Here is a 27,075-nt window from a genome sequence, read left to right on the forward strand (position 1 = left end):
GGGAACTGGTGGGATATCTGACGTCACTGATTAAGTCCAGCTGTGGAGAGAGAGGGAGAGAGAGAGAGACATGAAGAGTTAATGAAAGCATCGTTTTGACTGTAGGCTCTCTCTCTTCTCTCTTTCTCTCTCTCTCGGTCTCTCTTTCTCCAGTTGTTTCTAACTAAGTCACTGCATTCCAGTCCAGACTTCAGCTCAGCTCCTCGACATGTGGACTCGTGGTTTCATCTCTAATGGTTGACAATTCATCACAGCTTTTAGGACCACATTAAAGGAAGAGGGAGAGGTAAGGGTTCGTCATTCTGTCAAACGACACGTGCGTCGTGGCTTGTTTTTGCACTCGGGACTAACAGCTACGAAGTAACGACTGTTCTGTGGACTGCTGGCTGTTTTCAGGCCTGATGTTAGGCTACGTTATTTCAAAACGAGGTTATAAAAAAAAAATCACTGCCCTCGTCCTTTCCTCGTGATAGCCAGCTCCTGTTTCACTAAGACTGTGGATGATCACTGCCGGAAGGCTGCGAGGACTCAAGGGGTGAGGAAACAGGAAAGGTAGTCAAGGAGCCAATGCATGTTTATCGACACCTTTTGCAACAGCAGTCAAGAAGATGTTTCCTTCAGATTTTCAGTTGCTCCAAAACTTGTATGTATATATGTGGACCATCATATATTTTATGAATAATTTCACAACTAATTCTGCAATGTATTAACTCCTAATATTATAATTAACCACAAGTTAATGTTGTCCACGTCATTCAATGTTTATTTAATAAAGAAACGCCTGGAAAATATTTTGCGCCCCATAATACATGACCCACCTGTGCGTCCCCGCGTGTTGCCTCCATCACACTCAGCCCGAGACGTTTTGTCGAGCGAGTTAATTTATTGCCATGGATACAGTGTAAAGTGGCGCATCCTGTGAGCTGTAATTAGAGAATGGCGGTGTTGATGGATTGATGGACGGACGTGGCTCCTGCTGCCTCCTGCAGACGCTGCTGCGCTGTGACTCCTCCGGCTTTGGGAAAAGTAACTCATGGTTACAGGAGGTAAAAATACCCGCTGCTCTTGCACTTCGAGGCTGTGATATTTTTGGGAACTTCTCCCATTCGCGTCGGAGTGGTTAGCCTGCGCGTCTACTCCTGCAGCTCTGGGTTTTTGACTCCTGGCTCTGTGCAGAAGAGAGAGAGAGAGACTGTGCGCACACACGGTCATAGCGCGTCTTGGTTTCAGCGCAAACATGTGAAAAAGCCAAAGCGCATTGACGGACGCAGCAGTGAGGTGGACACCGCGGGGCGACTGTGGTCCAAGTATGGTCTGACGTTATCTCCGTGAAGACATGGAAGAGACCGAAGCGTCCAGCGCTGCCGCATGTGTGCGCGATCGCGTCCTCGGTGCTGATGTGCAGCCCACAGCGGATTCAGCCGGATAATGTGCGCTTTGACGCAGACCGAATGCAGAAATGGACCCTTGCATATCAGATTGTCCATCAGCTTCAAATACTTTAACCAATTACGTTGTGTTTTAATGATTTGTGTTGATGCGCTCGAGAAATGTGGAGTGCGTTCATGAACGGCTCTGGGCTGTACGGAGGGGGCGGTGCTGGCGGGGGATACGTCCCTTCTCAGGGATGGGAGTTTGTGCCGAGCTCCAGGATGGACAGGACAGACAGAGGCAGGGGGAAAGCCCGCAATCCGCTGAGAAGGATCTCCTCTCCGCCCACCGTCTTCAGTCAGGTCCACGAGTCCCAGTTCGGTGCTTCGTCCGGAGGAGGAGAAGGTGCACTTGGAGCCCAGCTCGAGATCCTCGGGGAACAAATGTGGTCCAGACCTGAATCACCTCAGCAGCAGCAGCAGCAAACACAACACATACGACTTAAAAAGAAATTTGACGAATTGAAAAAGCGACATGTTCAGGACAAGGAGGAGTGGACGCGTGAGAAGGAATCGTTGTTGAGAGAAGTGGCTGACTTACAAGTAATTGGAACTAATTACCACTTGAGTTAAAAGTCAGCACTGTGTTTATATCTGTGTGGGCCTTTGGTGTGTCTGTGGTCCTCCGCTGTCTTTTTCCTGTTCTAAATATGTTGGTATGTGGGAAATTACAAGGATGTATTATTGGAGAAGTTGGGAGTCGATGCTAAATAACAATTTTAGAATATTCTTTCAGGCTAAACACTTGATAGTTCCACACTCCCCAGTGTGCACAACACTTTGGTTTACAAGGCCAGTAGTGGAATGCTTTAACTTCTGTTTGGGTAAGACAGACACTACTTGTCTGGCATGTTTGGCTGACAAGACTGCTTCCAACTGTGTTTCTGTGCAGGGAGGGGAGAACAGGAGGATTCTGCTGGACCTGAAGATGGTTTTGGAGGAAGTGCAGGTGGAGGTGAAGAGAGAGGAAGAGAAGAGGAGCGATCTCCAGCTGCAGTACACCAGAGACAGATGTGCCTGGGAGCTGGAGAAGGCAGAGCTCAAATGCAGGATTGCACAGGTGAAGGAGGATGAGGATGATGGTGTGGGGGTGGAGTTTTGTGGGCAGTATTCAAAGGGACCTGTTGTAGTTCAAATATGTGGTTGTGTGAGTGCAAAACTGTTCTAATTGTTTGTGTGCAGGAAAGATGCTCATTCATCAAAATAAGGGAAATGTGAGTCAGACTTACTGACTATAGATTCTGAACATGAGTATAGATTTGTTTATTTTCTAATGTCGTGGCCTTTAGTTTTGAATAAGCTGGGCTTGCCACGTTTGCCACCCACATGACATGGTGATAAGTCACCCTGGCATCCCTCCAACTCAAGCCTCAGCTTAGACAAAAGATTTTCACTGGGGAGACAAACTCAGTGATCCCCGCTCAGCCAGACATAAACAGCAGGCTCAGCTTTTAACAGCTTTCTCTCAGCAGACGAAACGTTAACCTGTGGTTACCACGGGGCCAGCTACCGTTAAGTGGTTCTCAAAAAGGGGGAGAAAAGTACACAGTTGTGTTTGCATACCAGTGCCATCCTGTATCAGGCATTACACACAACACTTAAAGGACCATTCTTCAGAGCAGTGGCTTTCAAGCATTGAGCACATCAGATTATGGATTTGTTTGCTCGGATGTGAAATTGATTTAGATTTCTCAGATTTCTCTGTGTGCTTACTTGTCTTTGTGACAGTGTCTATGCTTCTATGCTGACTGAATCCATATGGATCGTATCACAGACTTCAATCTGATTTGTCATGCATTCACCTTTTTAAATACAGCTCCCCCTTTTGTTTTTGTCCTTTTGGAGCTACTGCAATAATCAAATAAGTCTCTGACTAAAGCAATGAAGCTCAGCATTCTGTAATGCGGTGAAAGTAATAAGATCACAGATGATCCAGTAATGCAACACAGTAACATGGCTTTTCCAAATAATGGACAACACATACTGTACTCTATATGGTTTAACTGCTGTGCGATGGCGCTCTCTCTGTAAGTGGATGACAGTGTTCTTCTTGGGCTCTTTTCTTTGTCCTGCTGGCTCCGTGCCTTCTCACAGTGTGGTTGACAGAGAACCTTACAAAAACAGACATTTACTGTTCTGTTTTGTGTTTGAAAAGCCCAGTGAGGCAGCAAGAGAGGAGGCTTGATCTACTGCAGGAGGTTATACAGTCATGCCAGTATGCCCCATACATACACAGATGCTTTTTGTTTTTACCAATAATATGCTGATGGACGGACATGTGAGGTACTTGAGTAATCTATCTCCTCTGAGAGGAGACTAGAGGAGATCTGGGTGATTCATTTGGGATGTCTTTCTTTTTCATTTACGATAATGTTTAGTCTTTTGTTTTCCATGTATGTGGACCCATACACGTACCTACAGTAACAGTTTTCAATATTAATTGCACAAACAGACCAAAGGAAATGACTTGGAGTGAAGCCTTGCTGGGCGGGGTAAGCTCCATTGTTAACGGTTGTTTTGTCCTGATGCTACATCCTGCTACAGGTTATATTTGATGATATTTGTTTACCAAATGCTTATCAAAGGCTACTCATGAAGCTCAGAATATAGTGTTATGTGCGGTTAAATGTGAACTCTTGCTGTTGAAGTGCAAGAGGGTTTTCCATTAATTTGCTGAAATCATACTTTTGGTATTTATGCCACTTCATCTCATTTAATAATGAGAATAAATTAAATATTCATAAATCATAAATTAGGCTATTCAGAGTTCTCGGAATCAGGTAAATAGTCAAGAATGCATGTGGATCAGTGTAAAGTGGGTGAAATGTTACTTCATGTGTGAAACTCCTCTCTCAGTTTACACACGTCAGTGAAGGAGGTAGAGGGTAATTGTGAGGGTGAAAGTTTGGATGATTAACTAATGAGTCAGTGCAGAGTGAAAAATCATTTTTGGAATGAGCATTTATGTGTGAGAAGAACCCTGTCAGATAGAAGAGAGAAGAGAGAATGCAGCAGCACACACTCACAGTGACAAAACACTTACCTGAAACACAGACCTGAAGTTCTTGTTAATTACAATGTCGGATAATTTTTTGAGGTATAGTTTAAAGTGGCACTGGAAGTGAAATGGCATTTGCTTATTTTCCTGCTGAAGTTGTCGTTATCTATTATTAACCAGGAGAGTCATCGTATGTCCACACACTCAAGTTTCATGTGTACAATTTTCCTGTCTGACATATTTTGTTGCTGTGGTTGGTTTACATCCTCTTCAGACATACTGATGCCGTGTAGCCACAACAGTAAATTACTGAATTGGCCTCAGTTGATAGTGTGTATCACACATACGTACGGTACACTTGCTGTACCAGAGATTATTCTGAATGAGATTTTAATGACACACTTTCTCCTCAGCAGTCAGTGGCTGTGCGTGCAAACTATTGTATTTTGTCTTCATGCTGTTTTTGGGAACATATACTTCCAAATACCAAGCAAGCATCCAAGGTCCCAAGCAAAGGTCTTTGTCTGGATATTTACACGCATATTTCTCCGCATGCCTCTGATTTATGAAAGCTACTGGCACCTATAGGCGATATCGCACTCTGCCTCTGCAGCCAAGTCCCCCCCTTCACCGTGTCTCTCCACCTCCCACAGGAATGTGACATTGTAGGCTGTGTGTCCACTATTTATAGTGGGTCACCGTGGTGACACAGTTACCTTTATATACCCTGTGCCAGCCGATGACAGGGTGGTCAGGACTAGCCGGATATGGCACACTGGGACTGTGCCATATTGAATTTGTATCTGTGTGCTTGAGTGTGTTTTTCTGGATCCAGCTGTTTGCTTGCTGCACAACGTCCTCTGCCTCCACTGTCCTAATCACTGACAAATGTACCACAGTCCATTTATTTTGATTCCTACCATCTTGTTTTTGCACTTTCAGTGCTTGTTTACATAGGGGCGTTTAAATACACCGAGGACAGCACCCATCATCGCCCGTCTGTAATTGTGGAGAACTTTAAGAAAGAGTCACAGGCACACACAGAAAGGGTTGACTTGTTTTCCTACACCATAATTTCTTGACCCTAGGCCATAGGCAGAAATAGCACCATGACCGAGGCTGCAACAATGTCTGTGAGTAAAAACGGGAACAACACACTCAGGCACACTTATGTGCATTATCTCCCCTTTTCTAAACACACAAACATACAGAACTGCACAGCTATTTTACTTGGGACACTGCATTCAGTTTGACAGCCGAAACAAACTGTTATCCGAACCAAACAGTCTACCTTACAGCAGCCATGTATATTTACACACACGTACACACACACACTTCAGGCATATGCACATGCATTGGCTCTTTCCAGCTCAAAAGCTAAGAATGTTCCCCCGCTTTTATTAGCATCAGGCAGAAATGTACATATGCACCACAGAACGTACAGACCCATGTACTAAAACACACCCTCATTCTTTAGTATTTCAAAAGCAGACATTCTCGAGATCAGAGAAAATATGTGGTACACACACACACACACACACACACACACACACTAGTCTAAGTCAATAGTCTCGCTGAGGTGCCAGAAAACCCCAAAAAAACTTCATACTTAAAAGTCTGTACAAAGTAAATTTGAGCTGAGTTTTGTAAAATATCTTTTCATTATAATTGAAGCGATAACATTCTTTTGGTTTGTGGTTTTGGCCGTTACACAGTGAACTTCCCAGGGGGAAATGCCCATGGTATTCCAGTGAATTGGGCATTTTATAAGGACACTTGGAAACATCAAAAATGTCCAGTTGAACCTAATGAAGTTGGCATTTGTGTATGTTCACTGTTGTAATCAATTAGAGACTTATTTATTGAAGTCTTATGACCAATATCTGTATCAATGTCCCCTCTTTTGAGTGTTTTTCTCGACAAGGTGATACACCAGAGTATCACTTGCCTGAGGCCATATGCATCCTCTGCAGACAGATGTTGCCGTATCCTGCAGTGTATCCTGTGTTTGTGACGTACCATAGACAAGAGACTTGACCTTTGAACCAATGTGTGATTTTTTTTAAAGAATATTGTCAGTTTTATTCTTTTCTCTTCCTTTTACTGAACCCACTCACACTCATCCCCATGGTGTGTTATTCCCCCACTTCCTCCACCTCTTCCTGCCACTCCTTCATTCCCTTAATTCCACTCTAAACTATGTTTCTCACTCCTGTCTTGCTCTTCGTCTGGATCTCGTCCTCTTTTCTCTATCTCTCATCAACACTGACTGTGTGTGTCTCTCATACTCTTTCCTTCCCCTGCTCTCTTTGTACTTCTCATCTGTGCTCTCTGTTCACGTTATCTTTCTTTTCCTTCAGTTGGAGGTTAGAGAAGGTACCGGATTGGCAAGTAGAGGGGTCCAGTCAGCAGCAGGTCTTGGTTCTGTGGCGCCACGGGGCACTCAAGCGCAGTGCGGTGAGACCCCATCTGTCCACCGAGAGAGGGAGGAGCAGCGGAGGCTCCTGGCAGACACGCGCTCGGCGGCCATGGACCTGCGCTATCGTCTGGAGCACAATGAGAGGGACTGGTTACGAGAAAAAGCGGAGCTTTTGGAGAGGTTTGACATAGAGAGGAAGGAATGGGAGACCCAGCTGAAAGATATGCAGAAGAAAATAGAGAAGGTATGATGGAGTGACTGCATTGTCGAATGGAAATACTGCATTTGTCAAGATTCAGTGATTTATATATATCTTTTTTTTTTTCCTTAAGTGTTACATCTCCCTCCTACACATCCTGTTAAACACCAACGCTGTCAAAACAATATCCCAGATCATTGCAGCTGCAGAATGTGAGAAAAGGAAGGAGTGGAAGGGGAGGGTGTGGGCTCTGCTGTAGCTCTGACCTCTGGGCACTGAGACAAATACAGTGATGAAGACAGTCTGTGACCTGAGGTGTTGTAGAAAGGGAAGATGGCATAGTCAACAGAGGCCGAGTCAAAGAAACAAAACAGAAAAGTTCAGTCACTGACGGTTAATCATGTGCTGTGATGGAGCTCAAGGCCAACAGCAGATTAAAATATGACATGGTTAAAAGAGCAGATTTACAGTTTTTAATGAAAGAGGCTATGCACAAGTAGTTGCACAGAAAAGGGCCTGCTATGAAAAGAACATGTGGCTCTCATTTGCCCCTGGGACCAGAAAATGAGAGAGGAAAACTGCAGAGGAATAAAGCAGACTAAAGTCCCATCGAGACATTGCATGATGGGAAACGAGCCCAGTCAACATGAAATAGTTACTATTTTGAGATTTCATGGTACGAGGCTAGAGGTCATCCATTTATGTGAAAGAATTTGTGGAATGTCTTTTTTCTTTTTTCTTTTTTAGATGTGGTCTAAATATGTGCGCAAGAGTTTCCTTTCCTGACTTATTATCATCCTATATTGTAGTAGTTGGATTTGTAGTATATTGGAGTAGTAGATGCTGTATAGTACATTTAATTTAATAATTTTATCATTTACATTCATCATATTTTTATACTTGACTGATTTTTCCTCCCATTATGAGCACCAGTAGAGTAGAGTCATTTCAGACGTAACACAGTTTATAATTCTGCTTTGAACACATTACTGGACAAACTTGTGTATATAACTGACGGCATTTGTGATTTATTCAGTTAGTACTTTAATCCAAAATTTAACTTTCAAATGATTTTTCAAAGGTTTGAAAAATACACTGACGTCTGTTTCTCCTTCCTGTTTTATAGCTCTACTGTGAAGTGAGATTCAAGCCCGAGGGGACCCGACTGGACAGCGAGGATGTTGTGCACAGACTGAGCATACCTTCCACCAGCACAGGCTCCAGTTTGCTTAGCGACAACTCGCGCTCCGAGCTGCTCAGCAGCAGCAGTCATTCGGAGCAAAACAGACAAGCATCGTTTCCTGGCTTTGGTCTCAACAGAAACATCAGTGACAGAGAGAGTCATCAACACACCTGTTTCCAAGTAGACAGCCTCTGTGACTTCAACATCGGTGGTCCGTTTTCTCAGAATGAAACGTTGCAACCCCTGCTGGTGGACGACTTGAGATCCAGGGGCACTTGGCAGCAAGACTTTGTTGATAATAAAAGAGGTTCTGTTGATACGGCAGAGATGGGTGCTATTTTTAATGGAGCTCCTGAATGTCAAACGCCACAGAAAAATGCTTTGTACGGGAATGAGAACGACGTCCCTGTTGGTCCACACGGAAGTCCTGTTTGGGCAGACCTGTGTGGCAGTGAAAAGAAGAGGAACACTACAACTCTTAATGCTGTAAGTGTTTCGAACCATTTCCTGTTTGTGAGAGACAAATGGGTGAAGTCTGCTCACCAGTGATTCTGTAGTTTCTCCTTCATCATTCCTTGGTTTCTCCAGATTTTCAATCTCAATCTCCCATTTGTGTACATTTCTTAAGCATCACACACAATATCCAGCTTGTCTCCTTGTATATCTGCGTCTCAGGCTCTGAAGGAGATAGCACGTGTAAGCGAGGAGCTCTGCAGCTACCATGATGAGATCAGAAACAAGAGTGGAGATAAGAGGTAAATAAAAAAAAATAATTTTAACTTTCCGGTATCAACATGAAACTGTGCTGCTCGCTAGTCTTTATGTGCTTGTACAGATCAGAATCTCAGTGCCATGTGTGTTGAGACATGGCACTGAGTAATTTAAGTGAGAGAACTAAATGCCTTCTTCTGTTTAATTTCCTCCAGGAATCCGTCTGAATTCCTGGGTGTAACTGAGGAGGATGAACCTCTCTGCGACCTCAGTCAAATCTACGATGACTTCCGGGCCTTGGAGAGGGAAAACTGGATCACTTTGTCACCAGATAACACCTGGCAGAGGAACAGTATGAGTGACTCCTGGAGAACAAGCTCTGCTGATCCCAACAGCTGCAGAGACACGCAGACGATACTCTCTGAAATAGACACAGCAGCTCCGCCCATCCCACCACGCTCCTCCTCCTGGAACCTGAGCACCTCTGCCCTAACAGACACAGAACTCCACATCCCAGAATCCCCCACAACTTCAGTGAAAAGGTGCCACAGCCCCTGTGTTCTCATGGACAGAAAGTGCAGTAGTCCCTCCATCGTCAGGAAGTTTGAGGTGATGCTGCAAGAAAATGAAGGAAAGGTTTTCATTGATGGTGCAGTATCATCCTGCTCTGTTCCTGCTCACTCTAACTGTAATATGGCCTGCTGCCACAACCGCTGGTCCTGTGATGCTAGCAAGCTCAGCAGCAGCAAGGTATCTCCTTGTGGGACAGTGCAGAAGAGCTTCTCTGAGGTGAGCATACTGACTGCTGCGAAAGACAACCCTGGTGTCGGTAACCTAAAAAATCCTGATCAGCAAACGCCTACAGGGGTCAAAGAATTACCTGTAGATTTATTGTTGTCCTCCCTGGAAAAAACACCTGCCAGCCCCAACATCCAGGGCTTCACAAGAAACATAATGCTGGAACAAAAAACAGCTGAGTTCAACCGAACTTTGTTTCAGGCTGAGATAGGCCGCAAGATAAAGCAACAAGACAGTTTTACTATTACAGATGCCTCCTCTCTGGGTTGCCAAGCAGCATCAGACGTTTTACAGACGGAGACAGGATTTCAGCCACATTGTACTGATTTCAGCACCGCTGTTATGGGTGTGAATCCTGAGGTCGTATCAGATTCCACATTTCAGAATACTGAGGTCCTACCAAGAGGACTGAGATGTGGTCTTGAAAGCCAGGGGGTCAGAATAAAGCAAGAAACCCTATGTGATCTTTCATTTGAACAGCCACAGGTTGGACTCAGGGACACCATCACAAAAATCTCCCAGACTCCTGTTCACCAGACTGAGGTCAAGCACAAAGTTCAAACAGCAAGCAGTCCTTCCAGGAAAATACAGCGAAGAGCAGCCACTGGGTCTGTAAATAACCAGCCAGGACAGAACGTGGAGAATCCACATGGAGCAAAGCTTGAGCCTGCAGCCAGAGTGGGTGCCCCAATCCAGCAGTTTCCTGTGGAGAACAAACAAAGACCGATGACTCAGCCAGAGCACCAGGCGCAGCCAAGGCATGCGTCTTCACCTCCTTCCCAGTCTGACACCACCAGGCATGGACCTCGAATAATGATCGACCATCCCTGGAAGCCCCTCACTCTGGCTGCGTACCCACGGCCTGAGGGATCCAGGTCCAACTATGGGGCAGTTGAAAGAATTCTGAAGAATTACGAGAGTGCAGCTCGGGCTCAACAAAGCCAGAGTCCACTGAACGAGATGACATCACATCCTAACCTCGGTGTTAGGAAGCAGGAGAATGTCAGTGAACTAGACATGCTGGACATGGACCCTCTGCCTTCACCTCCTGCTCTCAGACATGTACAGACTTCAAACGCCGCACAGACACACATTACTCATGCACAGCTCAGCAGCCACACTGCCATGGGTGTGAAAGAGATGCAGCTTATAGTGCAGGTGGGTAGAGACTGAGATGCATTCACACTTAAACATGCAAGCACGACATAAAGAAGCACCTGTCTTGGCATAAATTAGGTGAAACATTTAGTGGGATTCTCCTCACATAAAATGTCAGTTTGCATATCGTTTAGACTGAAATGTTATTTTGTCAAACTGCACTTTGTAATTCTTAAGTTAATTACATCAGTAATCTGGAATGAATTTAGCAATTCAGTCTGTTCCAATCTGAATCCTCTAGCAATTGCTGCTAACAGAGGACAGCTCCAGAGGGAACGTTGTTTATTTCTGGTATGCTCTCAGAGACAGAAGCAGGCCAAGACACCATTATATTCTGGGCATGTAGGTTATGCATTTTTTGCTACTAACAAATGGAAGTGTTGATTTGGCATACAAAACTTGGCAGGAGGTCTGTCACCCTGAAAAACTTGACTTTTATTTTAAAAAATTTTCCCATGTGATTTCTTCGCTTTTTTGCTGTAATTACAGAGGTATCTGCAAGAACCCGCCAGCTGACTAAATGCCCATGGCAAACCACGTAAATAAGAACGCTAAAGTGATTACTCTGCTTCAAAGTCATGCACATGTCGAAGAAGTTCTTGGCACAATTATCAGGCCAATTTTATTTGAACTCGTGCAAAGAATGTGATGCGTGGCACCACTTCAGTTCAGCCTTGACCAGGGAGCAGTGTTCAAAATGAACTGTGATTCTATAGTGCAGTGAAGTGGCAGCAGAAAAGGGAACGGGGAGCCCTCCCTTTTCTGTGAGATGTCATGTGCATTCATCAGTGGTCCTGAAATATACCTGTTGTTTTCCCTAGGGTCAAGAAGACTACAGATGGAACATGTGACAAAATGTAAAGTATCTCTCTGTGTGAGTTCGATTGGCAGCAGGATGGTGTGATAATCCTAAATGTTAATTCATTTGTCTCTCCACAGGCAAATGAAGAGTCTTCTGTCTCCTCTTCCTCCGTCCCAAAGTGTTTCTCCAGGCCGACTCGTCCTGCCAACCGACGCCTCCCCTCGCGATGGGCCAGCCGCTCCCCCACTTCTTCCTCCTCGTCCATCTTACCTCCATCCTGTCCTCCATTATGTCGTCTTCAGAAACCCACTTCCTCTTTTACCTACGCACACGCCTTTCACATAGAGACTCCACCTCACTGTGTGTATGAACCAGAGGCCAGAAGCTTTCAATGACAGTGTTCTGCTGTACATGCCAAACACATACTGCTTCTCCAAATACCTAAAGAGTCTAAAATTGCTCCAGCTGTGAGTTCAGTAACTCATCTGTCGAATGTATACATGGCTTCCTGTGGACGCCACAGTAACTGACCAAGGACGGAGCTTGAGTTAAGCACAGCCTCAGCAGACGGTCAAAGGTCAAAACATCGCCTTCCAAAGGATCAGTCACATCCGATGCCTCAGTCATTCATGCCAACTGTCTCTGGATATCCTATGCTCAGGTCAGAATTATAGCCTTGACTAGTGTAGCCTTCAAGATTTTACAACAACAGACCTGTCAAGTACTCCTGTTCTATATAAAGTATTTATGCCTTTTAAAAGTGATGCTAGCTCATATTCAAATGACCTGCAATGACTTTCAGCCAAATGAAATTCAGAAAGATGTATTTAAATTGTAAAGTATTTTGTATTTCATGCGCAACGTGTGCTTTTTGCACAAAATGTGATTTTCAGAGACGAACGCAGCCGAGGCGATTTCCCCCTGACATCACACTCTCAGTGTGATCAACGAAGCAAAGTTGTTTCTTATGCCTTCTTGAATATTACCCACAGTACATGTATGGACTGTACCTTGCCTGAGACGAAAATGTTTCTTTATGCTCATGACTGGTTTCAATTCTTTTTTTCATGCTTACTCAAAAACATTCACTTGATATCAACAGATGTGAGTTCCTTTTCTTATATATATATATATATATATATATATGTATATATATATACATATATATATATGTATATATAACTCTGTACCAAAGGCTGGTTTCTTTTTATGCATTTTCCCGTTTTGAAAGTGAAAGTCAGTGTTTGTAATGGCATTGTGTCTGCTGTCAACCCATTTCCACTCAAAATGTGTGTTCAAGGCCATTCATGAGAGCTTGCTTTTGTGTATAAGTGACGTCGCGTATATAAAACATACTGAAAAGCCTTTTTTTCTACTTTTACTAATTCTGAATGGTCACATATCAGGACACTCAGCCGAGTAGTATAGATTTTTGGTTAAGGTGGTGAATCATATCATGATGAAGGTGATGCCTTTGCTGTTCTTTTTGTGTAATAAACTTAAGAACCTAAAATTTCCCGATTTTCCAATAACAATTTTTACATTCTCAGTACTGTATATTTTCAGGACTGAGGGTTTGTCACGGTGTGTGGTTTTAACTTGCACTTTTTGAAGTTGTTTCTTATCAGCTTAGTCTTGTAATGTGTATAACATAATGGGAACATTATTCTAGTATTTTTAAGGTTAGGAGACACGTGTTTTTAAAACTGAATGTTTTTTTTGTTGTTTTATCTCATTCCACATCCATCCGGCTGCTTGGAGAGAAGTCCTTGGCAAACACCCAGCTCACTGACATGAAGCACCAGAAGAGAGCGACTATCTGGCTCCTTGAGTTTTGTTGGCTCGTGTCCTGAGTGACACTGAGAGCTCTCTCCTGTAAGTGGTGACTGCAGAGTGACAGCAGACGTGGAACCATCCATCTCATCAGCCATGATAGTGTGAGTGGGCTTTGTTATATTTGAGAACGGCCTCACAGTAAATTAATGGCGACTTTTTAAATTACTGTCTATATTGACCATAAATGCAGATACTGTATAATTTTGTATAGTAATGTGATGTAACAATGTGCTCCTGTACAGTATACATATTGTATACAGTTTACTGTAATAGTCACACCAACATATACAATATAATGCAAAATATGGTATGATATTGTAAAGAATAGAGTGGAAACCTGCTAAATCATTAATCTGAATGTGTATTTGTCTAATATCTTACATAATTAGCATCTGTTTTCCTGTCATAGAAAACATGCAAATTAGTTTTGTATCTCTGCTTGTAGATGGATATACCATATGCCCATTCACTTCTATATAAATGTACAAAGAAATACACACAAAGCCATACACACCCTTGGCCCTGAGGGGCACAGACACCTAACCTCTCCTAACCTCTCACCCTGAAACCTGGCACCGTGCGCTGACTGAAATAACAGGTGCGACAATGTTATGGTGCCAGAAATCCTACCCCGGAGCTGATATAAATATAAATATTGTCATCTTCTCCCGGTGCCCAGCCTAGTGCCGTATTGGCCGTCTGTGTTCCCCCCTGTGTTAAGGTTGGACAAGAACGTAGATTCCTCGATACTGGCCGGTTGCTCAGGTCTGGAGGTTTCCAGATGCTGAAGCCGTTATATAACCATCACTAACTGATTTAAATCCAGCGCTACTTAAAACACACTGGAAAGTATTTTGCCGGGAACAATCTGCATTTTATCCTTCAAGCGCATAGTTGCTGCAGTGACATAACAAAAGATTGTCATCAAGTGTAAACACTGAAGCTATTCAAAGTGCTTTTTGACTCATGCCCAATACTTACAGGCAGACTAATCAAGTCACTAGGCCTTCCTTTACTTGTGATGATTATAGTGATCATTGGGGTGAAAGAAAAGCACTTTGTACTTAATAAATCATTAGTTAATATAAGTATAACAGCTTTACTGTACACTTTGCCTTTTATTGCTGGACGTCACAAACCACACTGCTGTATACACTTTATTCCCTTTGACGCTAAAAGGAAATTACAACCCTGTGTCACAGCTACATGTTTTCAAATATGATAGACAGGTTTTTTTGTTTTTGATATGGTGGAACAAACTGTAAAGTTTGCCCTTTAGTCGTGTTTATTCATTAGTTTATGGTTTTTAGAATACTTTTCTGTTGTTATTAATTGTGTTGTGTGAATGTGATACTGGTTCAGATGTGGTTTCAGAGAAACAATGCACACTAAAAAATTAATTATGGCATTTTAGTGGTCTACAGTAACATCCGTGATGCTGTTGTTGTGGAAAAGTGTTCATTGACCTCTATAATTGCATTTCCTGGCTTTGTGTCTTTCAGCTCCGCTGTCTTCACAACACTCCTCAAAGGAAACGTCCACGTCCAAGAGTTTCTGGCACCTGCCATTCTTCCTCCCCTGAAATAGATTTTTACTGGCTGATCTGATCTCGCTCTCTCTGTGTGCGTTTCTCTGTGTGTGTTTAGAACTTCAAAAGGGTTGAGACTTGGTTTTTCAGGGGTTAAAATTTAGGTTCAGGCGTTTAGTTAAAACGGTGAAACATCGGATAAGGGACTAGGGAATCTTTGATTGATATCTGTCCTCATAATTCTAGAAATCGTGTGTGTGTGTGTGTGTGTTTTCTTATCTTTGTGAATTGGCACAGAGCCATGCTGACTGCAGTGAATTTCCTGACTTCCTGTGGAGCACCACACAGCTACACATCGATCTGTACAATGATGCATTGCTTTAGAGACCGCACACACACACACACACACACACACACACACACACACACACACACACACACACACACACACAAACAGGTTTACATGACTTGAGAGGACATTAACTTGCATTAATTTCCTGGAGACTTACTCTAAACTCAACCATAATTACTACTGGCCTAATCCTAACCCTGAACCCCTGACCTCAACCTAACCCTAACCTCAGCCTAACTTTAAAATATAGCTTCACTTTTAAATGTTGTAATTTACGTTATGACTTGATTTAAGTCCCCCGTAATGTGTCCCCACAACATAGGGAATACCTTGTACACACACACACACACACACACACACACACACACACACACACACACACACACACACACACACACACACACACACACACACACACACACACACACACACACACACACACACACACACACACACACACAGTGACAGATTTGCATGCACTCCATGTGTTCATACCCCTCTCTGTCTTCCGCTCTCTCGCTCTCTTTGCCTTTATCCAGAGTGTTATCTCAGCCACTCCTCCATTATCAGACAGAGTCTGCAGCTGCATCATTGATATCCGGCCGGATCATAAAGCAGACTGCCTGACTTTAATCAAAAAATCCACTTCAAGGCCTGAGCAGAGGATGAATGAATGAAGACAGGAGCAGTTAAAATGCTTGAAAACCAAAGTTCCTGAAGGAGGAGAAACATTTTTGATCTACTGCCAGTCCATCACACATTGAAACCAGCGTGATCATCACTTGCACATGCAAAAAAAATAACTCTGCGACTAACAAGTGCATTCCTCTGAACCATCACATCCTCCAGGTGCTTCACTTCAAACAATGATATGTAAAGACAGGTTGTGGCCAAGCGGACATAGCTAAATCTACTGTACAGAACAAGAAGAGGAGTCAGCGTGTCTGGAATGCTTGTTTGGGAAGAGTCCCACCGACCTTTTCAAATTCCTTCCCCACTTTTAAATAGACCAGAGAGGTGTGGGCCTTAAAGCAGAGATGTCTCCCTCTCCAGTCTTGGATGCAGTGCACTGTACTCTTGCTGTTGACCTTTTAATGTTTGCAGGACTGTCATTCAGAGTTTAGTCCCACTGAGAGAAAAAAACACCCATTTAAGGAAAAAACACTTGACACTGGTGTCAATAATAGCACTAAAGTGTCATAAATAAATAATCTTTAAGTGATCTTAATGGTTGCACTTAAAGGGTAGCCTTTCCTTTGTCAAGAGATGCGTCTAAAGTAGAATAGAGAGTTGATGATTGATATATGATTATAATTCTGTGCACTTACAATTTGATTTAGCATAGCTCAGGAATCCTCACTGGACCAAGTGACACATAAATGTAGTTTGGTTCCTTAGTTTGTTTTCATAGACTTTTTTTGGTCAAGGCTGCAAATAGCAGTAAAATATACGTGGAGAGAAGTGAAGGATTAATTTCACCCAGTAGCTGTAGATCAGAGGACAGGACATGAAAAGTCTGCACCTCCCTCTCTCCCTCTGTTTCCTGCCCATCTTTTATCAACCTTTCTTGGTACAATATTACACATTTTTGGACGGACTTGAGCAGCACCAATCCGCAAGCAAGGGCCACATTTTCTAAGGTTGTCTTCAACAGCAAATCTGATTGTATTTTGCTTATACAATAAAACATAAGAAATACTTGGACATGTCTTGGCTTTTAGATTCAGCTACTTCACTGGTGAATCACACATGAATCAAATCATCTATCACAGCATTGCACATCAACAAAAGGAAGAAGAAAAACCTTTTTTGGGGGGCCCAATACTAATATAATTGCACACTATGTGTTATATAAAGTCTCTTGTCAATACTACTGAATAAGGACATGTGCGTGGAGCCAGTCTCTGAGTTGTCTGTGTTTACAGAGGTGTGACAAAGAGCAGCTCTCGCTGAGCAGTGCATTGACCAAAAGGAAATGAATCACAGTTATTATCAAACTGTAGAATTATTGCTTGATGAATGTTGTGTATATAGGAATAAATTACAAGGATTAAAGTTACAACCACGGGTACTGCTGTCCAAATGCATATTTGAAGAGTATATCTTATAAATACATACATTAAAATTAGCCAAGCTCTCTTAATTTTTTTTTTAAATGTCTCACAATACTTAATTTTATTGTTGTCTTATTTAGCTTTTTATATCATGCTATTTTTTGTTCTACATTGTCTTATTTCCGTATTGTTCGTATATTTAAATATTGTTAACGTAATAAAAATAAAAACAATAATGACAAAAACAAAACAAAAACAAAAAACCTATGTTGTCTCTATGAATGAAGTAAAATCATGTAGCGCCCTCCTGTGGAGACCTTCAAGAACAGTCATGTGGGTGTGGATGTTCCCTATCTTCCGGAGAGTTTCTGTTTCCAGGGGGACGTATTTGAGAGTAACACCATACGACTGCCACCAAAGGTTAGTGTCGGCATTTTGTTTATAAAATGAGTTTCTTCCGTTGACTCAAGGCTGTGTAATAAAGATGTAAAGCGTGATAAAGACACGATAAAACCACGTCATTTTTAAGGTTAAGTTACACGCTTATGCGGAATTAAATAAACTCTGGAGACTCTGCAGTAAAGCAGGAATTTATCTCCTCTGTTACACTCAGTACTTTATGTTTATCTACGTTACATTTTCATTACGTGCTCGGGAAACAGTGAGCTTGATAAGAAGCACAACACTTGCTTTACAAGACTAAAACGGTAGCTATGCTTCTTTTCTTCAAACTTATTTGTGTCTCTGCAGCATCAGCAGCAGGAGGAGAATGGCTTTTTGTGCAGTGAGGCTGCAAATTCTCAAAAGCAGAAGTGTCTGTGGAGCCGGGGCCAGGTAAATGAGTCCTGTCAACATTGTTTATCACCTCTCTGGTTGTAGTAAATAAAGTCATAAATAATGGAACATCAAGTCAAGTGTACAGAGTGGAACCCAGCATTTGTTCACAAACTGAAATGTAAACACGTCCAACACATCAACAAAATGAACTTGCTAGCATAATTCTGGTTTATAGTTATGATTATTCACTGAGAGCCCAGTGTTGTGTTAGATGTTTTTGTAAATAATGCATATTGTCTCTTCATAAAGTACACATCTGGTCATGTAAACATCAACTCTGAAGGCAGACAACATTTGTTTGATGTATAAATGACCTTTCCTTGACCGTTCCTTTAAGGTTGCTGCAGAGACAGAGTAGCAGTGGGGTTTACTCCAGGGTTCATGCCTTTAATGAGGCGGAGATCAGGGAGAAGCTCCAGGCTTTTCCTGGCGGCTCCATCGATCTGCTCAAACAGGACTCTGGCATAGCTGTGCTGACCGTCAACAACCCGTCACGCATGAACGCCCTCTCAGGTTAGGAGACTCTTCAAATCAGACATGTGATTTTCGTGTGGATTTAAAATTCAGGCAGTGACACACTTCACTTTGCATCCTGGTTTGTTGCTTTGCTTAAACAGAGCTCTGCCATCCTTGCAGGCAGTATGATGGTGGATCTGGAGGAACGAGTGAGCCAGCTGGAGAACTGGACTGACGGCAAAGGCCTCATTCTCTGTGGTGCTGCTGACACTTTCTGCTCTGGGTCAGACCTCAATGCTGTCAGGGCCATATCAAACCCACAGGTAGTGTAGTAAAATGATATCTCTCCTCTTGTATTCATATCAGAGAATGTCTGATTGGGTGATTTTAATACTCTTGGGTCTTGTTGAGATTACAGAAAAATCTGATTTTGTGCAAATCCAGATGTTATCCTGGACAGCAAAAAAACTAAATGAAATCTGATTCAAAACCACATTTTGAGTTGATTCAGATGCATCTCATTCTGAATGCTCTGGTGTCTCAAATCTGAATTGAAATAGTCTTTTTGTCACTCTTAACACAACACCCGACAGCAAGAGTGACTGAAGTACTGGAAGTATTTGCTGCTGTACTATGAAGTAGAACACACATGTAAATGAGTCTCCTCCACTGCAAGTTTTTCTTCTGCGATTTGCAAGTTTGATGATCGAGAGAGATGATACACCGCCATTTTTCCTGCGTTGTGTTTGAAAGTGGTGGCACAAACATGGGTACGTGGGTACTACATCATGAACAAAGCAACCTGTTTAGATAGGTTTGTTGTGTCTTCTTGTCACAAATCAGACTGAATTAGATGCAAAAAAAAAACAGTGTGAACAATTTGCCTGAAAAGATCTTATTTCAGAAAAAAATCTGTGAACTCAAATGTGTTGATTTGGATGCCAATAATGTTTCTTTTGCCTCTTAGGATGGGATGAAGATGAGTATGTTCATGCAGAACACGCTTACGAGGCTACTCAGGTAATCCTAATAATCTACACAGAATTGTGAAAGCAGCAGAAACCAGTCTGGATTTTTATTAGCAAGGATGGACATGTAAAGAATAAAGATGTGTGAAAGTATGAGTTGTGCTGGGGGAGAACGCCGACACCCTCACGAACATACGGAGGGGCATTGGTATGTGGTTTCAGAAAATGAGAATGAAAAGAGGAGGAATCAGTCTGGAGGTTATTTATAGCAATGCCAGATGATCCGATGTGCAGTTGATGTATGGTCCTGCTTCTGAAACTTTGCTCGGTGAAAAAGATTGTATGTAATGGTATGGTAACAGAATAAGTTTCTCGGTGCAGGCTGCCTCTGATCTCTGTTGCTATGGTGGAGGGGATGGCGCTCGGAGGAGGTGCAGAACTCACCACTGCCTGTGATTTCAGGTAATGATTTTTATTAAAGGGAACAAAAGAAAGCACTTCAGTGACAATTTATTCATCTATTTACCTTCTGTATGCAAGTAATTAAATGAATGCTCACTTGTAGGTTAATGGCATCTGACAGTGTGATCCAGTTTGTCCATAAGCACATGGGACTGGTCCCAGGCTGGGGAGGTGGTGCCCGACTCGTCCGCATTGTCGGAAGCCAGAACGCATTAAAGCTCCTTGGTGGTGCTCTGAAAGTGGATCTCAAACTTGGACTACAGATTGGACTGGCAGATGGAGTCGTGCAGGATGCCCAGACAGTGGAGGCTCCAGGGACTCATTTGCAACAGGCTGAGAAGTGGCTCAGCACTTATACAAAAGGACCCGCGCCTGTGATTCGGGCCGTGAAGAAGGTGGTGTTGTCAGGGAGAGAGCTCCCTCTGTCTGAGGCTCTCAGGACTGAGATGGGAGTATTTGGGACAGTGTGGGGGGCTCCGGCTAACCTGCAGGCCCTGGCAAGTAAGTCCAAACATAAATGACCTGGTGGTAACACCTCAGATTAACAGAAAACAGTTTGAAAAGCCTGGTCCAGGCCAACATACGTTCTACATTGCCACTCAAAGAACTGTTATATTATCACTGGAGAGACTGACAATGCACAGGCCCCCTCTGCCTTTGGGTGTTTCACAAACTGGATTCTGCAGTTATGTTAATCACAAAAAATACTGAACTTGACATGAGGTGACAGTTTTTCGTCATTACTGTGTTGACTGATGGTGCACAAGGACTTTTTTGTTAACATTTTCCCCTCAGTAATAGTATATATTAATGAGAAAAAGCTGTGAATATGCTGCATCATCCCGTGGCTATAATTTCCTTTAGTGTTTTGTCTATTTTTCTGGTATGAATGACAACACGGATCTATAGCAAAGATATTCCTTGTCTCCTAAAACTTTTTTATTTTAACTCCAGGTCCTCTGGAAATGTGATTATGTCAATGATTAGGTCAGAGCTGGCTGAGCCTTCCTGAAGCAGACAGATAGCGGCATACAGATGCTGTCGATACTGAGGTATAACAATCATGAAGCAGTAGCGTCTGTCTGCAGGATGACCTATGAGAGTCAATACTGCCGCAGTCCTTCTGTTTTTAGCTCAGTTTTGTAGGTTAATACAGATTTTCCTTCACATACTCTACCTCTGTACTCGTGATGTGTCATGTTTGACTCAACCACCTCCACTGTTGTACTGGGACATTTTTACAGAACTATTCTCCTGATTTTCTAGCCATACACAGTGGTTCTAATCTATTAATGAGAAACTTACTGAAACATAGGGCCACATCAAGCAAATTAAGCATCAGAAACACAAATGTGTACAAATGACAAGAACGGAGCAAGTCTCTGAAAAATACCAGGCCTTTATCTCCTGTTCCTCTTCTAGAGGTCATGTTTCAGACATTCAGTCATAGTCTGAATGGATGGTGTGGTCAGAACACAGACTATATCAATTATATCAGTTCATATACTTGTTTCTAAAGAACAAAGAAGATGCTGTGATGCAAGACTCATTGAAGGCATCCTTTTTTAACTTCCTAATGTATGAATCAGTTGTTAGTGTGATGATATAAATGTTTAGTCCCTCAACCAATGAGACAGGAGCACAACAATATCCTTTTAGGATGAAGAATGTCACAATTTATTCTTAAATTACAAACCATGTAACAAAAAAAAAAAACTTGCCAAGCAAAAACATACACAAACTTTAATTTTCAGAGTGAGAAGTCTAAAAGTGGATGATGTAAGCATGTAAGGAAAAATAAAAATGACACAAGTTGAACTTTTCTGCAGGGTGGCCTTATAGCAGGCATGTTATTCTTCTCCTACTGCCTTTGACATCGAAAGTAAAAGAATTCACAACCATAAGAAATGAGAAAAACCCAACAAATTAAAAACATTTACTTAAACTGAACTGAAAAAATTATCCACTTCCAACATCTTTCCATCCAGTAGTGTCTAAATAACTCTCTCTTCAAACACGCACAAACCACAAAACTCACACACACCAATTGAGAACACTTTAGTGACCATAAGAATACTAATAAGATCCGGAGCCTTCAACAGTTTTCAAAGAAAAGCACTGATACTTCACATTGAAATGCCAATTATTATAAGATGGGAAAAGATCAAATAAATTTGATATGTACATCTATTATGCACATTCACTTCAAACTGGTTTCATAATCTTTACATTGACTCAAAATTTCAGAAAGCTGAGGCAGATTATCTGAATTTAAAGACACACAGGTGCAGGTGTAATCTGCTCGTGGGCTCCTGAGTTACAGGACTATGTGGTAAAACACAAGGAGTAAAATGAAATTACCCAGGCAGCTTGAGAGTATCAACGTGTTCTTGAATTTCCTTCTTTAACCTGCATAATGAACCTTCAAATCACAATCGGCTCTGAAATGACACATTTTGTTAAGAGTTGTTTGAGAAATTCAAAGGAAAAACGACACAATTCGATAAATCTGAAGTAGAGAAACTATTTATGCATGTTCAACGATTAAATTCTTTCTGAGACTGGTCAGGTGACTTGAGCTCCAACAAGCCCCTCTGTGTACTATGTTAGCTGAGAGAGTTAAACTGTAGATGATTGGAATGCTGCCGTTCACAATAATGTAAAATGACATAGTTCCATTTCCGTCTTCTTTCCCTGCACATCACAAATCTGTCTGGGACACTCGCAAGCCCTCCGAGCATTAGATCATAAATTGAGAAACCACAAGGTTTTGCAGAAGCAGATTAGCAGATCCCTTTACTCTTTAAAGCTGCACTTGTCTGGGATGTAAAAAGTTCAGACTTGATACGTCTACAACTGAGTGACTGAATGTGAGCAGACTCATGGCGTGCGAACACCATGATAAGTCTTTTACACCAACCTCCCATGATTTGCTCTGTGGAGAATTGTGTAACCGAGATGAAATGGTTAAAAGCAACAAGGTGCATGTTCGTCTGCATGTTTGCAAAGCTGCACCTCGTGTTTTACTACTATAATGCTCAGTGCTTGAACATAAAACCCAACAGTAAATCTACTCGAGTGGCTGGGTATAAACAAGTCATACAGATACGCACAGATCGTTGTGAGCCATACGACTTGATTGCTAAAATTTAGTACATTACATAAAAACATGGTTAGTTTGGTTTGTTTTAATCGTGTAATTTTCCCCTGTACCAAGCCATCTGCCCACATCCGATCTGTGACTGAGTAAAAGACAACATAAAGTCAGGAATAAATTAGTGGAATGGAACGACTTTACACTTCAGTCACTGTACACTGGCCATCAGGCATTCTGGACCTTCCACTGCTACTGGATGAGGAAGGGGGAGAGGCAGACTCTGCACCAGGGGGGGCTCTGTCCTCTGGATTCAGTCTTTGCCTTCTTGGCCTATCCTCCCACAGCTCCACGTGCTCTTCATCTCCCCCCTCCTCATCATCATTCCCCTCTTCCTCATCATCGCTCCAGTCTCCAGAGCCAGACTCGTCCACAGATGTGTGAGGATCAGAGGACCTGGAGGGTGAAGCCTCCTCCTCTTCCTCCTCCTCTTCTTCCTCTCCTTCCCCAGCCTCTGGCCGCTCATGAGAGGGAGTGGGCCTGGGGCTGATTTGAAGCTGTGAGAGAGCATCCTCTAGAGAGGGGCTGGCGCTGGTACCAGGCTGACCACCAAGAGAGGTTGGAGGTCTGGCAGTAGCTAAAGGGGCTGTAACCACAGATGGAATACCTGTGACCTGCTGCTGTACACCTGCTAATGTGGTGTCAGCCCCATCAGCAGAGTTTTCACGGCCCACTGCCCCGATGGCTCCAGTTACACCCTCAGTGTCCAAACGCAGTCCTGCGACTCCTTTCTTTGGGATATCTAAAATGTCCCTCTTCATCTTACGTCTACGACCATGCTCGTTGCGCCGGTACTGCACCATGTTCTCCAAATCAGCTACATACAAAAAACCAGCAATCAACATTTCAGCTGTTTTTTTGCCCTTGGAGAAAGCGTCCTCCAGCTCGCGGCTGGTTCGCTCATCATACTGCCACCAACCATTACGACCCTCATAATACCAAGCATGATCACTGGCAGCGCCGCCGCGACCTCCCGCCGATGCTTTCAGCTCCTCTGGAGAGAGAAGTGTGGGCCTTTCTAGGAAATCATCGGGTACTTCCTGTCTGCAGAGAGCGCAGCGTTTGCTCTGCCAGGATGCTCCTTTCACACACAGGAAACAGAAGACATGATGGCATGGCAGTTGGACTGGGTGAACGCAGCTCTGGAGACAGATGGCACACTCCGGTACAGACAGAGCTGGAGATGAAGCGCTGGAGCCCGAGCATGATGCATCAGCACTGTTCCCACTTCCACCACCACTACTGCTGCCTTTCTTGCTGGATGGAAGCGAGCTAACGGAGTGGTCGACCTCCCCACAACTAGCCATCCTTAGGAAGTACTGAGGATTGAGCAAAATTAAGATTATTATGCATGTGTAACACACAAGCACACATATACAAACAAACTTCTGGGGCTTTCGGACCTGAGATTCTCCTGTGATTGTGCAGAGTCTGTATGTTTGAATGCAACTGTCACTCTTCTCAAGAGATTCTGCCAGCTAAATTGTCTAATCTCCAGATAATGTGTGAGGAGTGAGCTCATGTGGGAATGCCGCAAGAGAAACAGTGGATCCTATAAATGGACAAGTGACCTACATCCTGTATGTTCAAGCCCACCTGCCCCCTTGCCTGAAACCTCTAGGGTCTCCTGCTGTTGTGAACATTCACCCAGATAATGTCTAGGCTGGGTTTGCCATAAGTGAATACCAGAGACATACCCAAATATATTATCAGTATCAATTGTTGTGGTTGTAATTTAAGTATTTCAACTGTTTACAAATTGACATCATGATCAAACACAAGGCGAGGCAAGACAATGTCCTACATCCTACATTGTCTTGCCTCAATGACATGTATTTTGATACTTACTGGAAGTAGCTTAATGCTAATGAATCATTAGTGGAGTTGATGGACCATCAAACGTGTCACTGCCAAAAGAATAGAGCATAAGTTCAGAATATGATTATTTTTAGTCTCACAACAAGAAATGGACAACATCAAGCCTTAACCCTTACATAAATACATCATACATCAGTGGACAAGCGAATCATTCAACTGTCATGTGTCAAACAATTGGCTCTTTTAGCCTGTTGTTAAAACAGATAAGCTACTAATATGTACGAGTATTTAAGTCTGCGGAACAAAGGAATACTCTGTTAACTAACTACACGCTGCAGTAACAGCTGACCACAGGTTTGTGTTAACCCGTTTGGCCTCATAACAGGGCTAATGATGGACACAGCTAAGTCAAAAGCTAACGATCCACAGGAACGGACCAGCAGTAGCACTTGTTAAGCTAACGTTAGCTTCACTCAAGCTACTCAAAAAACAGACGTTCGCTGTCGTCGTGACAATCACAGCTCGAATGAGCAGAGAGGGGTTTTCTCCACTGACACAAAAGCCACCAACGATCGATGAGACCTGTTGTAGCCTGCGTTGAGGGCAGCGTTCTCTCTCCAGCAAATAGACGGAGTTCTTCTGACGCTGCTAGCGTATTTTTCCAGCAGGGCGGACATAAACAACGGACAGAAATGTCCACCTCACCACACAGACTGTGTAAACTTACCGTACGGTTAAATTCAACTCTGCTCGTCTGTTCCACAGTTGTAGTTAGTGTGACGGCGACAATTCCCGATGCTAATTTGTCCGACTTTCAATGTTGACTGGCTTTGTTTTCCTCCGCAAAGAAGAAGCTGAGATAAAGACAGGGTTGCCAGGTTTGTGTGGCAAACACAGGTATTTGAGGTAAAACATTCAGCGCAATTATGTGTTATAGGAATACATATTTTCACATTTTATGTTGATTGTGAAGAAAATTAGATCATATATGTATATAATGTCATTCAATTAACACCACCCTCCTACAAAAACAGCACAAAATGCATTAATACTTTTATACTGTTTACTTGCATTAAAAGCAGTTTGCCTGTTAGAGTAACTTAACCAAGGTCCATAAATGTTCACTAATTGTTGTGCTTGCTCTTCTCCCTTTTCCTTCTCCACCTTGCCTGCATGACATAAAGATATTAGGGTGAGCTGAAACAATATTTAGCAAAGCACACTGGACTGATAATGGTATCGGATATTCAAGGCTGTGATAGCAGTATATGTATCAGACACTGAAAAAGGTATCAGGCCATCACCAGAAATGACTGTTTATGTCATATACAAAGATGAGCCACGACATCTTTGCAGTGAAGTGTTTTTAAAAACAAAACAAACTGGTGCTTGTGTGCTCTGTTAAAAACTCCAACATTGGCTCCTCTACCAGAGGCCTGCAAGCCTGAGGGTTTCTTAGCTGTTCCTAGGACTGGACAGAGATCTCAGATGTTGTTCCTGGAATCTGTTGAAATATATGTGGATATTAGATATATATATATATATGTATGGACCTCACCACAACCTCCACATTTATTTTCCTCTTGTTTTCTCTGACTGCAGACTTTGTTTATGCTTAATTTGTTTAGCACATGTATAATGATGATTAAATTAAAAGCTTTTACATTATAAAGACACGAATGTAACTGTATTCTGAATTATATGGAACAATTAAAACATGGGTAAATGATTCATCTCTGGGTGAAACTCCCAGACTGGTTTGTCTGGTTCAGACAGTCTGCAGGCGCACGTAATCTGTAACTATTGCCCCTGGTTATAATCTTAAATTACAGCTGCAAACAGCAGACCTTTGCACTCTGAATGTGTTGGTGGGTGTTGTGAGAGTGTTCTATTGCATAAGATGTAATTGATG

General features: G+C 42.7%; 3 protein-coding genes across 4 annotated transcripts; 2 read left to right on the forward strand and 1 right to left on the reverse strand.

Annotated features, from left to right (window-relative positions):
• Positions 1-1,135: 1,135 nt before the first annotated feature.
• Positions 1,136-13,203, forward strand: mtcl3a (MTCL family member 3a). Of its 2 annotated transcripts, XM_083890315.1 has the most exons (8): positions 1,136-1,973; positions 2,323-2,490; positions 6,789-7,091; positions 8,173-8,715; positions 8,905-8,984; positions 9,156-10,896; positions 11,718-11,753; positions 11,836-11,976. In XM_083890315.1, the coding sequence occupies exons 1-7, from the start codon at positions 1,551-1,553 to the stop codon at positions 11,745-11,747; spliced, it is 3,288 nt and encodes a 1,095-aa protein (XP_083746441.1). In that variant the 5' UTR covers positions 1,136-1,550; the 3' UTR covers positions 11,748-11,753; positions 11,836-11,976. The 2 variants fall into 2 exon arrangements, with proteins under 2 accessions (XP_083746441.1, XP_083746440.1); XM_083890314.1 differs by lacking the exon at positions 11,718-11,753 and having other exon boundaries at positions 11,836-13,203.
• Positions 13,204-18,222: 5,019 nt separating this feature from the next.
• On the forward strand, positions 18,223-20,732 carry echdc1 (enoyl CoA hydratase domain containing 1). The gene is made up of 6 exons (XM_083900585.1): positions 18,223-18,302; positions 18,643-18,818; positions 18,942-19,084; positions 19,729-19,781; positions 20,111-20,191; positions 20,295-20,732. The coding sequence occupies exons 1-6, from the start codon at positions 18,238-18,240 to the stop codon at positions 20,710-20,712; spliced, it is 936 nt and encodes a 311-aa protein (XP_083756711.1). The 5' UTR covers positions 18,223-18,237; the 3' UTR covers positions 20,713-20,732.
• A 1,055-nt stretch (positions 20,733-21,787) lies between these two features.
• LOC310928106 (E3 ubiquitin-protein ligase rnf146-like) lies at positions 21,788-26,006 on the reverse strand. The gene is made up of 3 exons (XM_083890591.1): positions 25,891-26,006; positions 25,194-25,252; positions 21,788-24,664 (listed from the first exon to the last, which is right to left on the reverse strand). Exon 3 carries the CDS (start codon positions 24,650-24,652, stop codon positions 23,486-23,488), a length of 1,167 nt encoding a protein of 388 aa, XP_083746717.1. The 5' UTR covers positions 24,653-24,664; positions 25,194-25,252; positions 25,891-26,006; the 3' UTR covers positions 21,788-23,485.
• Between the last annotated feature and the right edge of the window lie 1,069 nt (positions 26,007-27,075).

The sequence above is a fragment of the Microchirus variegatus genome, assembly GCF_963457635.1.
Source record: "Microchirus variegatus genome assembly, chromosome: 1".
NCBI lineage: Eukaryota > Metazoa > Chordata > Actinopteri > Pleuronectiformes > Soleidae > Microchirus > Microchirus variegatus.

Excerpts from the sequence above, each read along its gene's own strand:
- LOC310928106 (XM_083890591.1), bottom strand. The coding sequence starts at position 24,652 with ATGGCTAGTTGTGGGGAGGTCGACCACTCCGTTAGCTCGCTTCCATCC.
- mtcl3a (XM_083890314.1), top strand. The coding sequence starts at position 1,551 with ATGTGGAGTGCGTTCATGAACGGCTCTGGGCTGTACGGAGGGGGCGGT. Across the intron at positions 1,974-2,322 it reads GAGAAGTGGCTGACTTACAA|GGAGGGGAGAACAGGAGGAT; the intron begins GTAATTGGAACT and ends GTTTCTGTGCAG. Across the intron at positions 8,716-8,904 it reads ACACTACAACTCTTAATGCT|GCTCTGAAGGAGATAGCACG; the intron begins GTAAGTGTTTCG and ends TCTGCGTCTCAG.
- echdc1 (XM_083900585.1), top strand. The coding sequence starts at position 18,238 with ATGGCTTTTTGTGCAGTGAGGCTGCAAATTCTCAAAAGCAGAAGTGTC. Across the intron at positions 18,819-18,941 it reads ACGCATGAACGCCCTCTCAG|GCAGTATGATGGTGGATCTG; the intron begins GTTAGGAGACTC and ends CCATCCTTGCAG. Across the intron at positions 19,085-19,728 it reads GGGCCATATCAAACCCACAG|GATGGGATGAAGATGAGTAT; the intron begins GTAGTGTAGTAA and ends TTTGCCTCTTAG.